Source organism: Orbicella faveolata, unplaced genomic scaffold, assembly GCF_042242905.1.
Source record: "Orbicella faveolata isolate gen_17 unplaced genomic scaffold, um_ofav_v1 contig_2, whole genome shotgun sequence".
NCBI lineage: Eukaryota > Metazoa > Cnidaria > Anthozoa > Scleractinia > Merulinidae > Orbicella > Orbicella faveolata.
Window position 1 is genome coordinate 10,860,001 of NW_028301547.1, and position 15,000 is coordinate 10,875,000.

Here is a 15,000-nt window from a genome sequence, read left to right on the forward strand (position 1 = left end):
GTACATGTGACACGTTTTTGCGTTGTGCACTCGGCTGGTACCTAACCCACCAAGCCCCCCTTCCTGCAAGGCTAATTGATTAACTGAAATTAATAAATTAACCAAACATTAAAGTTTACACCTCATGGTGTTAGTCCTTTAGTGCCTCAGCGAACAGCAGCCCCCTAAACCATCCCAATAGTGCACTCTGCACTAATAAGGTTTTTCTCCGGGGCTTAAAGGTTTAAGAACAATCGCATGTGAGTGAAAATATATTAAGTAGATACTGGAATCTATAGTTAAGGTGGCTCAAAACAGATCCCAGCGATTAGATTTTGATGGGTCGTTATAACCACTCTTTATCACTTGATGCTACAATCATGGTATCAAAAAACTGCCCAATCATTGGTGAACAAGTTGTTATCGTTTTCGTGACGCAATAGGTTACCATAGCAACAGTATGACCTCCTAAAAACACCCTTAATTACAGCTTTAGGAGCTTATATTTCAAAAACGGCAAGGTGAAATTTTTTAATATTGTCAACTTTTGATAAGCATGATAAGACGCTACTTTTGGCAAAGTTTAAAAATCGTCTGTGGGTTGGGCTCAGAGCCACCTTAAATTTTCGAAAATTTAAGGTGGCTCTAAATAAATTGACTAACCTTCAGCTGATTTATATACTGTGAGGCTTTGAATCTTTCATCCTTATCAGACTGACGGCCATTCACCTTTTAACAAACAGTTCTAATTAATGTCCATAATATTCGCTTTGATTTTTAAAAATAATTTCTAATTAAAAAGTTAAAAAGTAAAAAACACAGAACGTTTTCGACACTAGCTCATCTTCAGGGCAAGTAAAGACCGTCCGCTAATTGCGTATTTTATATATCAGTTACGTAATTCCTGATGGAAACAGTTTCGCAATGTAGCAATGAATTCGTTTGTTTAAAGATGGTATCCATTGTCATTAGGCCTTCGAGGATTTTGCGCTTTGTAGTGGATTGAGCAGTGCAAAGTATGCGCCAGCTTAAAGAATGTGAAGGATTCACATGTAGATAGCGGGCAGGTTCAGAGTAGTGACAACTGCTAGTATGTTCATCAAATAGCACCTGCACATTTCTCATGGTCTCACTTATGTAACTCTCACCGCAGGAACAGTCTCCTGAATAGACTGCGTGTGATCTGTGAGTGTTTATGTCTTTAAGGTTGAAAAGGCTTGTGTTGTCTTGTTTGCCAGAGGATAATGAAAATGTACTTGGAGTTCGTGAAATTGTTTAGTTTGGGAATGAAAGTTTTACTAAGTTTTTCCTTCTTATTACAGTAAGGGAGCTTAATGAAAACTTTCTTGTGTTCTTCTTGTGTTCTTTCTTGTGTTCTTGTCTACAGGCGAATCATTCAGGAAACTGTTCACTGTTTGGCAAATAAAACGCGTGGGGTATCCAGCAATTAGATAATTTTTTTTCAATTTTTTTGATTTCGTTGTTAAAATCCGAAGAGATACGTTTGGCCCTGTGGAGGGCGCCAGTGATGCAATTAATTTTCGATTTTGTGGGAGTTTAATTTCCGACTTCCAATGCGTAGGTAGTTTTCCCGGTTTCTTGTAGACTTGGTTGTCATAAGTGGAAGCAGTGTCAAGGAAATGGTCGGAATTTTCTTCGACAGTGAAAACAATGTTAGGATGGTAATTGTTAAGACGTTCAAGCAGATCATCAGGCTTATCTCTTTTTATCTTTCTCCTTTTTGAAGAAACAATCATCAACGTACCGGTTATAGGGTTGTGGGTTAAAGGGTCGGACAACATCTGACTCCAATTTAACCATGAGATATTTGCGAGGACAGGAGATAAAGGATTCCCCATAACGCATCCATCGATTTGTTTGTAGATGCAGCCATTGAAGCTGAATGCCGTGTTTTTAGTGACATTGCAGAGGGAAGACGGGTTGGTTGGAAGTCCCTGCTATCTTGTCCAGAGGCAGTGTTGAATCCTTCACATTCTTTTAGCTGGCGCATACTTTGCACGGCTCAATCCATTACAGAGCGTAAAATCCTCGAAAAGGATCCGGAATTATGTAACTGATATATTAAATACGCAATTAGCGGACAGTCTTTCCTTATCTTGAAGATGACCTACAAGTAGTGTCGAAAACGTTCGGTGTTTTTCACTTTTTAACGTTTTTAGCCTTGTAAATAGAAATAAGTTCTAATCAGGAACAGTAGTTAACATGCGTAGCCTTGCTTAAATCTTTTTATAGTACAAAAAAATAAACATACCAATCCAGAATGTTTCAGAAAGCGTCAAACATTCACATAGAGAGCTTAATTAACTCACCTGGTAAAGCATCAGGCCATTATCAATGATGTAGACATTGTCTGGAGTAACACTTTCCTTAACATATGCCACCTCAGTCATGCGGACGTTGTTTCTCCCCTACAACCATTGCAAAGAAATTTTTCCATTTAGTATACTGAAGTTTATAATGGTATTTCAAGGATCAAGCTACGATATACATGTACGTCCAGCCACTTGCATGTAGCTACTTCTCCCCACAAAATAGCTTGTTAACCTTTAATGGTTTAAAACTGCAAAACACAGAGGAACCCTATATACTCTACAGTTACTATAACTGGGCAATAATAAAAACGTGTTCTGGTTTAACCCATTGACGCCTGTGCTGGCCGTAACCAGCCATGACGAGCGTTGGCCCTTGCTCCACTTCTGACATCATCAGCTTTGACCAAAATTGGCATCACTTACACTGCAGGAGGAAAAGATCTTTCCAATGATACCCAGATCAGAGTGATTGGGGCAATTGAACCTGATATATGCGTGAAGTATGCACGAAAATGCTCAGAAATTTCCCTCAACTACACTTGGCTTCTCAGTGTAAGAATTCCCGCCTCCAAGGCCGTAGCTAGTAACGGGCAATTTTTCTTTCGTTTTTGTTGTTTATAGTCATCAAAAACACCCTAAATTCCCAGGAAGACAATTACACCACAGACATTGCCTCAGTCACAACTCAATTCTTGGACACTGCCTCAGTCATAATTTGTTTCTGGCTACGGCCCTGGCCTCGGTGATGCTTTCTTGCAAATTCTTGAACTGGAAACACGCCTAGTAGAAGGTAAACAACTGCAGCAAAAAGATACGACTAGTGAGACAATCTCAGATAGTACAGAGTGTAATTTACGGCTCTGATACAGTATTCAAACAGGTCCTCGCCCATGCCGTTCACTCCCTTGGTAGTCAACTAGGCCTTTTCCCCTTTGCAGAATATGAGCGGACAAAAACTTGATAAGACATAATCTTAGCAGTGTGTGTGTTTCCTGTTTGTGTTTTGCCCAAAAATAACTTACAATTACCGTTTGTCAAGACGGTTTTAAATTCATTGTGGTATTTTATCTTGAGTTTCGTTTATTTTGTAGCATTACTTTTCACGCCAACGTTTGTAATTTGATACTTTTGTTTTCCTCGCCAATGTATGTAACAAGATACCTTTTTTTCCACGAAAATATAAGAAAGATGTGTATTTTTTTAACTCGCTGCTGGAGATAAATGGAATATAAAAGTTACATTTCTGCTGAAAAGTCGAAGAGGAACGATTTTGTTTTATTCAAAACGTAAATTTTCATTTCACCGATAAACAAGATCTAATCTAATTATCAAATAGTCACGTCGAATCACGGAATAGTGCGTTCTAATTCTGTTGCCAGCCGAGTTGGTGTAAACAATAAAACCACACCAAACTAATACACAATGTTATTGAGTAACACAACTAAGGAGCGTTTCAACGAGAAGTATAATGGTAGAGATCTTTACTTGACCGAAATTATATCCCACATCGGTGAGCGAGTCACCTCATCGACAGATGAAATTCATTGGAGGTTTCAGGGTCTGCAGCAATAATAACGAAGTTTCTTTTGTCACAAATTTACTAGTTTTACATGTACTAACGCGGGAAAGTTTCGGCTGAATATGAACTTTGGGCTCTCTTTCATAGAAGAGGAAACAAACAAGCTGCTAAGGAGAAGCAATATGTTCCCATTCTCTATTTTAACCCTGGCAAACACACAATAGTTATAAAACAGCAGACGACATTTCTTGAATCGAGCTAGGGAAGATTCCTGAAGATACGCAGTCACAGTAGCGTTCTTTGCACTAAAAAAGGAGAACTGACGTTACCTGAAATATAACTGCTATCCCCAGCCAAAACGAAAGTGTGATATCACTCATAACAAAATATAAAACATAGGCACGCAAGGCGTGCAAGAGTTATTTTTTTGTGAACTATAAGTCTCGCAGATAGGAGCATTCATGGAACTGTTTACAGTAATGATTTGGTTGATTTGACAAGCTTTTTTGGTTGCGATGTACAGCAAGAAAGAAACTGCGAGTTTATGATGTACATACGATGTTACATCGGTAATGGTAAGATAACTAAATAGTAAGCCATAAAATGTTTGACTGAACAAACTACAGTAATCTGACACGTCTCCAGATTAATGTAGATACCATCTTATTTTCTAACAGGCAATTTTATTCGTTCTTTGATACAACCCACACTGTGATTGGTCTGACACGCGCACATGCATAACCCCCTCACTCATCGATCACGCAGCCCTTCCCCGGGGAAGGACTACGTGATCTTATATGGACTATATAGGTCTGTACGGCACCGAAGGGTATGGTTTTTCAGCCGTTTTGGTCATAAATAGGGTATCGATTTTAGCTGATTTTGGCCATTTTGGTCATAAATAGGGTACGGTTTTTGCACTCTAGCCTTGATATGGGTATGCTTTAAGAAGAAGCCACTTTTTCATCATTATCGAAAAGAAAATCAACAAAAGCCCTTCACAAATTTACATGTTTGCGGTAATTTAACATTGGCTTGAACTAGGGAGCTAATTATAACGCAGGTCTGAAACAGGGTTTTGATTTGAGGGTCAGGTCGTAAATAGGGTTTCGAATTTTTGGTCAGGTCATAAATAGGGTAAGGAATATCGCAGATTTTGGTCATAAACAGGGTAAGGGTTTTGGGAAGCGGGCCGCACACCCCCAACCAATTTTTCTGGGAGTACCCCCTCGGGAAGCCTTCCAGCCCCCAAGAGGAATTTTTGCTCAAAAATACTCAAGTTAAGAGAACTTTTCGCATTTTATACGAGTAGTAAGTTTACCCTTTTTACACAACACAACGCAACAACACTACTTCACCGAAAATTTAAAGAAAGAGAAAAAACCTCTCTGACACGTTGAAAGTCTGATTTAATTAAATTGCACTTTAACTTGGTGCCACACAGTCTTCAAAGAACATTTGAACAGTTTTCATACTTTTTACCTTTAAAAATAGCGGACTGGAAAGAATGTCATAAAATGCCCATCAAATAAAAATATTAAACTGCTACTGCAGAGACGTAACAACACTCTAGAAAGGAAAGCTTCTTTTTTGTTTAATATCCTGGGAACAATAGCCGATAACTTGTAAGCTCTAATTGAATTTACTCCCATATGAAAAACAAAAGTGTCGAGTTACCATTTGTAACTAAAAATAGCAAACATCTCGTGGGAACAAGTCGCGACGATTCGTCAGCTCTAATTGAATTTACTACCTTGTGAAAAACAAGAGTGTCAAATTACCCATTGTAACTAAAAAATAAAAATATCTCGTTATATTTGCATGCAATAAGAACAAAACAATCGTTACCTGCACTTACTATTGTAAACGTTAGAACTGCTTCAAATCTAAATAGTCTCGTCTCCTCTAAAACATGTCCTAAGAACTAGAACCGACGATTCGTGAAAACAAAAGTATCAAGTTACCCTTTGTAATTAAAAATAAAAATAACTCGTGCCATTTGCCTACTACTCATGAACTGCTTCAAAACTCAAGACTCATCTCGTTCATAACTAGCCACCATTACACTGAAAATTATGCACTCTAAAACAACCCAATGTACGTATGTAACTGTCACACTCCCCTCCAAACCAGACTAAAAATCACAAACCGGCAACATACACGTCACTCTTTATTTTTCAATTACCAAAGTCCTTGTGTTTATACATACCTTGTGTTTCTCACGAACCATTTACCTTTACAACAAGAAATTTGATTGGCTGTTCATAGTAGATCCAATCTGATTGGTGTGACATACATACATCTCTCACTCACTCACTCACTCACTCACTCACCCATTGACCCGTCCATAACATACCCGACGCGCCAACTAAGAGGTATTTTTTTTACAAAAAAATAACTCAAAAAGCGTGCATCTGAACTCGAGAACGGAGTTTATCACACTAGCAATGCTCGAACGCATGCGTCTTACACGTTATGCTCTACCACAAGGGAAAGCACTCAACGTTCGAGGGTAGTCCCGTATAAAATGTATCTTTCACCTAACATATAGTCGACTTTGACGCTAACTAATCTGCACATGCGTTTGGAGCAAATTGCTTTTGTTCTTAAGAGAATGGCACCACAAGGATAGCATGAGATTTGCAAAACCATATATATATTTTTGTCATGTTATCAAGGAAAGCAACGTAAGTATGGCATGTTTTGCGTAATGCACTCGGATACCTACCCCACCCAGCCCCCCTACCGGCATAGCTAATTGATTAGTTGAAATTAATTAATTACACAAACATTAAAGTTTACACCTTATGGCGTTATGGCGTTAGTGCTTAGTGCCTTAGCGAACAGCATCCCCCTAAACCATCCCAATAGTGCACTCTGCACTAAAAAGGAGAAAAAGGAAAGGTGAAAGAAAAAATTAAAAATCCGAAAAGCCTAAAGACGTATGTCACTTCCTCGAAATTTTGATTTCTACACATGCCCGAGCAAAAATATCATAAATAGCAATGCTAGTGGAAAGGAATGCATGTTGCCATCAGTGCAAATGCTTTTTTGGCTCATATCCAGTCTGAAAATGTCCAAAATGTCAAAAAAAAAAAAAAGGCTTTTGCTCAAAACCTTCAGTTGACAATGGGTCAATCACATTATGATTAAATTAGACTGATAAATTACCTAATTTTAAAACAAGGAGCATGACAGCCTCTGGCTGATCAGGGATTGTGTGAAGTGAAGATACAAAGATCTAAAATTAAACTTCAAAATCTTTACATTTCTACCACAAGGAAACATTGCATATTTCACATTTATTGCTATTTTTTATTGCACCTGAATAACGTTACTTACAATACAAATTTTAACTCCACTAGCAGTGGCGGATTTAGGGGAGGGGCCTGGGGGGCCTGGCTCCCCCCTCCCCTTATTTTGGGTAAAAAGAAAAAGAAATCACAAAAGGAAGAAAAGCCGGCAGGGCAAGCAGAACAAAACCTGAACCCCCTTAGCTCAAGGTCTGGATCCGCCACTGACTAGTAACATCACTTACAATAGTGAAATACCCTACAAAACCTTAACATTGCTTACAATACTTACTCTACTTATGACACAAACATAACTTAGAATTTAATAATAATAACACCAGATTGCAAACCATGCCCTTTACTCAACTTACTGAACTATTTTATAATCATTGGTAAACTACTTATATGGGACTGCAGAAGATGCCAAATTCAACCCACAATTCAAGGATTTCGTACTAAAATTGCCATCAAATATGAAATGGAAAGTAAGATCAAAAAGAAAGATTATTTTAAAAAAAAGTGGGTACTAATCCCAAATTAATTTATGAACAGCATGACAACTGTAACTGTTTTTTTTTTTTTTTTTTCTCTTTTTCTTTCTTCTTTTTGCATTGTTAAAAGCACAAAGCTAATTAAAATATTCTCCCTTCTGTTGTATCTCTTAATTTTCAAGCTTTGTAGTATTGTTAGTATTAATGTTTGTGAGCAATGTAATCGCGTTTGTATATTTCATGTGAATAATCTATTAGTAAATAATCTCGGTACTGTTAGTTAATATATAAGTGTGTTCCTCATCATTGTATATTGTAGAGTTGTTATCGTAAGCTAATTATATATTTATTTTTGATTGTAAGTTAATTGTAGATATTTCATTCTTCTGTAAGTAACTTTAATGTAAGTAACGTATGTCATTGGTAAATAAAAAAAAAAAATTAAAAAAAAAACAAAAAAAAAAAAACACCAGATTGCTTACAATTTATCAACAGGTCACATTACTTACTTATTTAGAACAGTGCATTATGCTTGATGTTATTTCTAGCATTACTTTGCTACATTATCTTGGTGAAGTAACATTTCCTTTGAGAATATTGATCCACTTTTACATGGCATAGACCATAGTAAGTTGAGAAATTTGCTTTAATTTTGAACTTGCTGCAGAATTGTAACCTAGAAAAGAGTCTTCAATTTTGGTAATCCAGCATTGTGCATTTTGGTAATATCTTTCTATTTTAAAGTGATTGCTGTTCCAAACTATTTTGATATGAAGAGTACTGCAGCTCATTCCTTACCGTTTATTGCTGTTTGTTGCTATTAGTTGTATAATTTTTCTTGTCCTTTCTCAAATGGCTTGACATTTCTTTTTGCTAATCCTTTGACACCCCCTGTTTAATCTAGTGACTCCCAAAAAGAGACCCAATCTAAGAGGTACTATGATCAAATTTTAACCCCTTTAATGTTTAGATATATCACATAGAATTCCAGGAAGATTTAAAATGCCATTTACCAATTGCAAATAGCACTTTAATACTACATGCTTAATTCTTGCTCTTTCTTTAGGCTGCCTGGGCCGAAATAAGCTGAACATTTTACGAAATGTGGCATGCATTGAAAAGCACAACAATGATAAAACTTATTTCTACACAGGACAAAGCTGTCTGTTCCACTATCTGGAATGGGAGATATAATTACATGAACCTAATTCAATTGTCATACTAAGAACTTGTACATGTCCACAGATGGAGAAGTGTACTAGAATTTAACAATATACATGTATCAGAGGCATGAGTTAATTTATAAATTTGATACATTTTCTAGTTTTTAAATTGTTTAATTCTAAATTAAACAAAACTGGTTGGTTCGTTGCTGAGTGAGTTGTACCAACAACCAACCATTTAAATTTGCCACAAAATGTAAAATTAAACAGTGAATAAAATTAACTTAACTAGGGAAAAATTATCCAGTAAAATTTAAAAGATTCTTCGGTTAAAAACAAAAGCTTTTGAAGGCATAAACTGCAGTGTTCAACAGGTTAAATGCTGAAGAGCCTGAGGTACTACAAATTCTAATATAGGGTGTAATAAAAAAGGAATACAATAGAATAAAATTATTGAAATGAACATGCATGCCAGATATTTTGCTAAAAAGAGTGCTGTACATGTATTGTCCTGGCAGTGGACAAGAGTTATGGCCTGCATTGGGTGTTGTGATGGTATGTTGAGATTCCAAGAACAAACCTTCTAATGTGATAAATGCCAATGTTAGAAGCACTATTAAAATCAATGATATGGTCACAAGACCATGCAGGATTTGCAAAACTGATACCTTTGGCCACTGTTTTAATGTTCCCTATAATTGCTCTATTTTCCACTCAACAAAAGATCTACTGTTTCACTTACATAACTCAATGAACAGTTAGAACAAGGAATTTTGAAAACAACATCAGCTTATAAATCTAATGCTTGTCATGACTTTGGAGCCAGGAACTCCAGTGGGGGCCTTTTGAATGGCTTATTGAGAATGGTTTTAAGAATATTTTTAGCCAGGGAATGCCTTAAATTTTACAGTGATTCACCCTAGCTGCTGCCCCTCAATAATATTATTACTGTTGCTATATTATTATATTATTATTATATTATAGAATTATTATTATTATTATTATTATATTATCTTGTTATTATTAAAGAAGCATCAATTATCTAATTTGACCTTATACCCAAGATTCACATTGAAGGAAAGGTATAATCACTATAAGAATTCTAAACTGACTAAAGAGCAGAAAATGACCAAGAAGAAATAATATTATCTTTACCTCATCATTAAACTTGAGCAAGCGTGATTTATATCCTGTAGGTCCAACTCTCCTGAAGCCAGTCTCTGCGCTACACAAGGAAAAATCAAAGAATACCCAGGGTCAGCTTGTGGATAAAGTAATTTAGAGATGAAACATGATAGTGATAAATATATTGCAATTAATGGTCTATTATGTGTCTATGATGGGTCTGTTCACAGACAAAATAAAAAATAGTCACTGTAGCAAAACAAGACCGGCTGATATCCCAGATGAAAAAGTTGGAACACCTTGAGCAAGTTTCCCTCCCCCCACCCCCACCCCCCACTTACAATGTTGATAATCATGTGGTTCTTCCCTTTTCTTTGGAAAAAAAAAAAAAAACGGTGACATTTTCCAACATTGATTAGGGTGACCAGTGATGGGGGATATGAGATTCAGTTCACGTGTCCCAACTACTTTTGTCCGGGATTGTGGCTCAGCCTCAGGCCGCATAGTTAATCAGGTGTTTCTAAAGGCATAGTAACAATGTAAAGACATTCAGGTCTGGTGAATTTATCGGTAAGAACTCAATGTTATAATGCATGGTATGTACACACATTATACTATATATTAAAAACAGAATTTCACATACCCTCCTTTCATAAGTTCAATTAGCTTGAAGTAGCTCTTAAACAAGTTTGATTCATGATTCATGACTTCACGATGCTGAACAGGTTTGTCATTGAGCTACACAAACAACAGAAAAAAATCATCACAGTTGGATTTTCATTCTATGCTTTCTTAAAAGACACTCATGAACACTATGAATCTTAACTATCTGCTCATAACTTGAATGGGTTAATGAAAGTTTACAAGAAAACTTTAGACTTGCTTCACTATCAAGTTATGGGCTACAATACACGTATGAGTGTCCATCATCTGAGTGAGTGTCCATTCATCAGCTGATGGTGTTCTTTACACTCATCAGGTACTTTGTCATTATAGAAAATGTCTGCAATGCATACATTTAGTGCATACAAGTTATTCCAGTCACGCATGCATGAATGAATGAATGAATGCTTTATTTAACATGGACATATGCTTAGCTTGAGAGCTAGTTTACAACTAGTTTTATTGACTTCTTGTAATTGTAACAACAGGAAATTGAAAAGAAACAAACAATTGAGAGTGGCCAAGTCAATTGTTTCTTATTTTTAACTGAATTTTACTTAAGGCAGACAAATCCCCCCAATTATACTGGGGATGGTAAATGGTAAATGCGAAACTTGCGAGCAGACGAGTCTAGTGTTTTTCTTTGCGAGCCCGACACATTTTGACCTCTTCAATGATGAGACTGAGACTTCAAAGTGGTTTAAATGTGAGCTAGAGACGTTCAGGTTCTAAGACCTTTTAGGATGTCATTTAAGCTTGTATAAAAATATAACTAATTGCTACTTCGAAACGTTCTCGGCTTGGAAAAAATCGAGACTGCGAGACGCACATAATAGCTTAAAAAAACTAGACTGCAAGACCCATGGTCTTTGAAGGATCATTTGCCACCCCTTATATTCAACTATTCACACTGCATACATTAAAGCAAGCATATAAGATCAGTGTACATGAATAAATTATCACTTTGGCTCAACTGCCGTACAGTGAGGGTTGTTTTTTCCGTTCCTCGTATTTCCTTTTCTTATTGTATGGTGGATGTACAGTATCCTGCGGGACAAGGAGCCCCAGCTCAAGCTGCTCTACTGGTTGCCCAAGGAATTCAGCCAGCTGACAAACTCGCAGCTCATGGAGCTGAAGCAGCTGGTGGTCAAGTAGCTCAAGTAGTTCAACAAGTTGTCAGACAGGAGGCTTTATCAGCTGTCGAACACATGGCTCAGGAAATTCAACCAGCCGTGGCACAAGTACCTCAACAAGCTGTGGGACAAGCTCAACACAGAGAGCTTGAGGTAGAATATGTTTACTTCTGTCACTTATGTGTGTTTTTTATAAATTGCGAACAGGGACAAGGGTGGCAGCCCTTTGTCTTCCTTCTTTGCCTGTTTTCAGTTTTCCAGCTCATTCCTCGTTCATGTTTCAGTCAGGTTGTTTGTTGTTGTTAAGCTTATATCGGCAATTCTAGCGTATTTCGGGTCTTGGCGGGTTTTCTGTGGGCGACTATATGTTGTTAACGTGGGTGGCATGCATATTTTTTTATCTCGTGGATACAGGGAATGTTTATTAGCGGCTGGGTTATTTTTTTTTGTTCAGAAATTGTTATTTAGGATCATGCAACAGCTGGAGGGGGCAGAGGCGTACCGCTGGTATTTGTTTGATGTTTCTATAGAATGTCAAAGGTGATAATTTACCAAAGCAAAACAATAGCTGCGAAATGGTGTCAAACCTCACCTTTGGGTGACAAAAAAATATATTATTATGCAAGGCAATGGGTGAGTGTTCACCAGAAGAAAAAAATTTATTATGGAAAAGGCAATGGGGTGAGTGTTCACCAGGAAAAATTATAATGGGTGAGAGTTCACCTAAAAAAAAAGAGCAATGGGGTGAGAGCTAATTCACCATGGAAAAGAGCAGTGGAGTGAGAGTTCACCATGAAAAAAGAGCAATGGGGCAAGAGTTCACCATGAAAAAAGGGTGAGAGTTTACCATGAGGAAAAGAGCAATGGGGTGAGAGTTCACCTTGAAAAGAAAAGAGCAATGGGGTGAGAGTTCACCATGGAGAAAAAAAAAGAGCAATGGGTGAGAGTTCACCATAGAGAAAAAAAAAGAGCAATGGGGTGAGAGTTCACCATGGAGAACAAAAAAAAGAGCAATGGGGTGAGAGTTCACCATAAAAAGAGATGTGAGTTCACTATATAAAGGCAATGGGGTGAGAGTTCACAATGGTAACAAAAAGAGCAATGGGGTGAGAGTTCACCATGGAATGGCACAGTTTGCTTTATTTGGGGGCTGTTGAGTGGCATGCGAGGGTGATGTACATTAAGTCAATTTCCCCTTCTTATTATTCTAGACTATAAAGAAGAGCTTTGCTGACCTCCAAAAGTCACTTGATGAAGTGACAAGGCTTTCAGTGGCTACTGTAATAAGGAAGATGTTGGATTATGCAGCACGGCTGCTCTCTGAGTTCAATAAGTTTGAGGCGATAGACATCCTAGAAACCCTCCAGAATACATCCCGGGATAATCAGGATGAGAAACGTGAATTCTACCGTTTGGTGTACCAGACAGCTGGAAGGAAAGTGGACCTTCAAAAAGAGCACTTCTGGGCTCTGGTTCTACGCCTTCTAGGGGATAAAGATCACACTAAAGTGTATGAAGCAGTCGCAAAGGTGGATAAAGCAATGGGCACAGGGGACCCATGGTCTGGTTTGCCTCACCGTCGGCGTAGTAGTGACATTCTGTACAAGGGGCATGGCATGGGAAGTAGCGCTTCAGTCCAATGCTATTTTTGTGGAAAGCTCGACCACATTATGGCAAGGTGTTATGCGAGGAGGGATATGCAGCAAAGGCCCCTGGTGACCCGTGGTCGTGCTAGGGACAAAAAGTAATAAAGAGGCAAGGCGTGTTTTTTTTCTTTTGTTCCAGAAATACGAATATATTCTCTTTGTTGATTGTAGCATGTACAATAAAATGGATGTTGGAGTTGACTGTTGTTTGATTTAATGCGATGCCAGGCGTCGTGTTAGGTTAACAAAGTTCTACATGAGGGTGTTCAAGTGAGCCACTAAACGCAGCAGAGGAGTGAAATGAACATATGCTTCTATACCTACTTAAATCCAATACTCCTCTTTCTCTCCCTTTTTGGATTTGCCCTTGGTGCGAATATCCCTTTCTTTTCACCTTCCCGTATTTTACTTTGTCTGTACTCTGGTCACATAAAGTTGAGAGTTTTGAAAACGGGGTATCTCAAATCCTTCCCGGTCATACTGGATCAAAGCTGTCCTCTCTCTCTGCTAACTTGTGTGGGGTTTTTGTATATGTAAATAAGATTCCTTTTACCTCTTTTCTTTTTCCCCTTTGGGCGATATTCTGGTCATGGGAAAAAGATGATAACTTTGGCAACTTTATAGATAACGTTGATGTTTGCGCAGGTGCGATACAGTGGGTAGACATAAGGGGAAACCCTGTATCGATCAGCAGTGAGTGGACAGGAAATAACCGGTTGGGACAGAAAGCCTGTCTAATTGAAAAGGGAGAGGTCATTGGGCATGTAGATGAGCTTGATAAGGATTGTTGCGTCGATGTAATGATTGACAATCTGGCGGTCAAGTATGCGTGGAATAATCAAGGGGGTGGAGGCAGCGTGGCCGAGTGGTTTAGGGCGCTGGATTTGAAATCTGGAGGTCCCTGGTTCAAATCCTCCACCCTACCGCTATCTGGATGTGTTCTCGGTAGCCTCCTCAACCGCATTGAGTAAATAGCCAACTGGTCAGCCTCCCACCAGTTGGGATTCTTAATAGTTTATGTTATATTTGAAATATTTGTTTATTTATATACAGTGTTCACAATTAACACATTAGTGCTAAATACATCGACACTTAAAAAAAGTGATTATTATTATTATTATTATTATTATTATTATTATTATTTAAGGTCGTGACTTGAACAATGCTATAAAGGCTTTGTTCTTTACCACTATGGGTTTGAACATCCTACTGCACATGTTGTATGTTCAGTCTCAAGAAAATCTGGCGAACACCCCTTCTTGCAGATTATCATCTTTAGACTAGACACTCACATCAGAAATCTGGAATGAAGTACAACTGACGTTTGGGGGTGGACAGGGTCACTCGTGATCTGATGGCCCTCAATTCCAATGCCATGTCTGATAGGCTGGGGCGTCCTCTCCCCAATTTCACGCCATACCCTTCACCTGGTTCAATAGGGGTGAACTTGTTAGGGCAAGATTTGACTCAGTTTTCTACAGTGATGCAGTGTCCATATGTTTTCCCGCCAAATGTTCTAGTCAGCCCAGTCTTGCGCTGCCTCCAGTCCTACAGGCAGTCATGTACAGTTGTGGCCCTCGATACATACCCGAGAAAGTACTGGTGGCCTCTTTTACAATGGTTTTCTAGAAAAGCGCAGAAGCTGGGAGGTGCAC

General features: G+C 38.1%; 2 protein-coding genes and 1 pseudogene across 2 annotated transcripts in view; 1 reads left to right on the top strand and 2 right to left on the bottom strand.

Annotated features, from left to right (window-relative positions):
- Window positions 1-15,000, bottom strand: part of LOC110043897 (gelsolin-like protein 1) — a 49,098-nt gene that overhangs the window by 14,915 nt on the left and 19,183 nt on the right. The window contains exons 5-8 of the mRNA XM_020749406.2: window positions 10,547-10,641; window positions 9,934-10,003; window positions 2,310-2,408; window positions 643-708 (exon numbers count right to left, since the gene is read on the bottom strand). Coding sequence (XP_020605065.2) covers window positions 643-708; window positions 2,310-2,408; window positions 9,934-10,003; window positions 10,547-10,641 — 330 coding nt within the window. The remainder of the gene's footprint in view (window positions 1-642; window positions 709-2,309; window positions 2,409-9,933; window positions 10,004-10,546; window positions 10,642-15,000) is intronic.
- On the bottom strand, window positions 718-2,204 carry LOC149111942 (uncharacterized; annotated as a pseudogene).
- LOC110043900 (uncharacterized) lies at window positions 11,440-13,447 on the top strand. Its single transcript, XM_020749409.2, has 2 exons — window positions 11,440-11,852; window positions 12,911-13,447. The coding sequence occupies exons 1-2, from the start codon at window positions 11,514-11,516 to the stop codon at window positions 13,445-13,447; spliced, it is 876 nt and encodes a 291-aa protein (XP_020605068.2). The 5' UTR covers window positions 11,440-11,513.

What these genes read in the sequence shown, in the direction of transcription:
- LOC110043900 (XM_020749409.2), top strand. Translation starts at nt 11,514, where the DNA reads ATGAATAAATTATCACTTTGGCTCAACTGCCGTACAGTGAGGGTTGTT. An exon ending in CTCAACACAGAGAGCTTGAG is followed by an intron (nt 11,853 to 12,910) that starts GTAGAATATGTT and finishes TTATTATTCTAG; the next exon opens with ACTATAAAGAAGAGCTTTGC.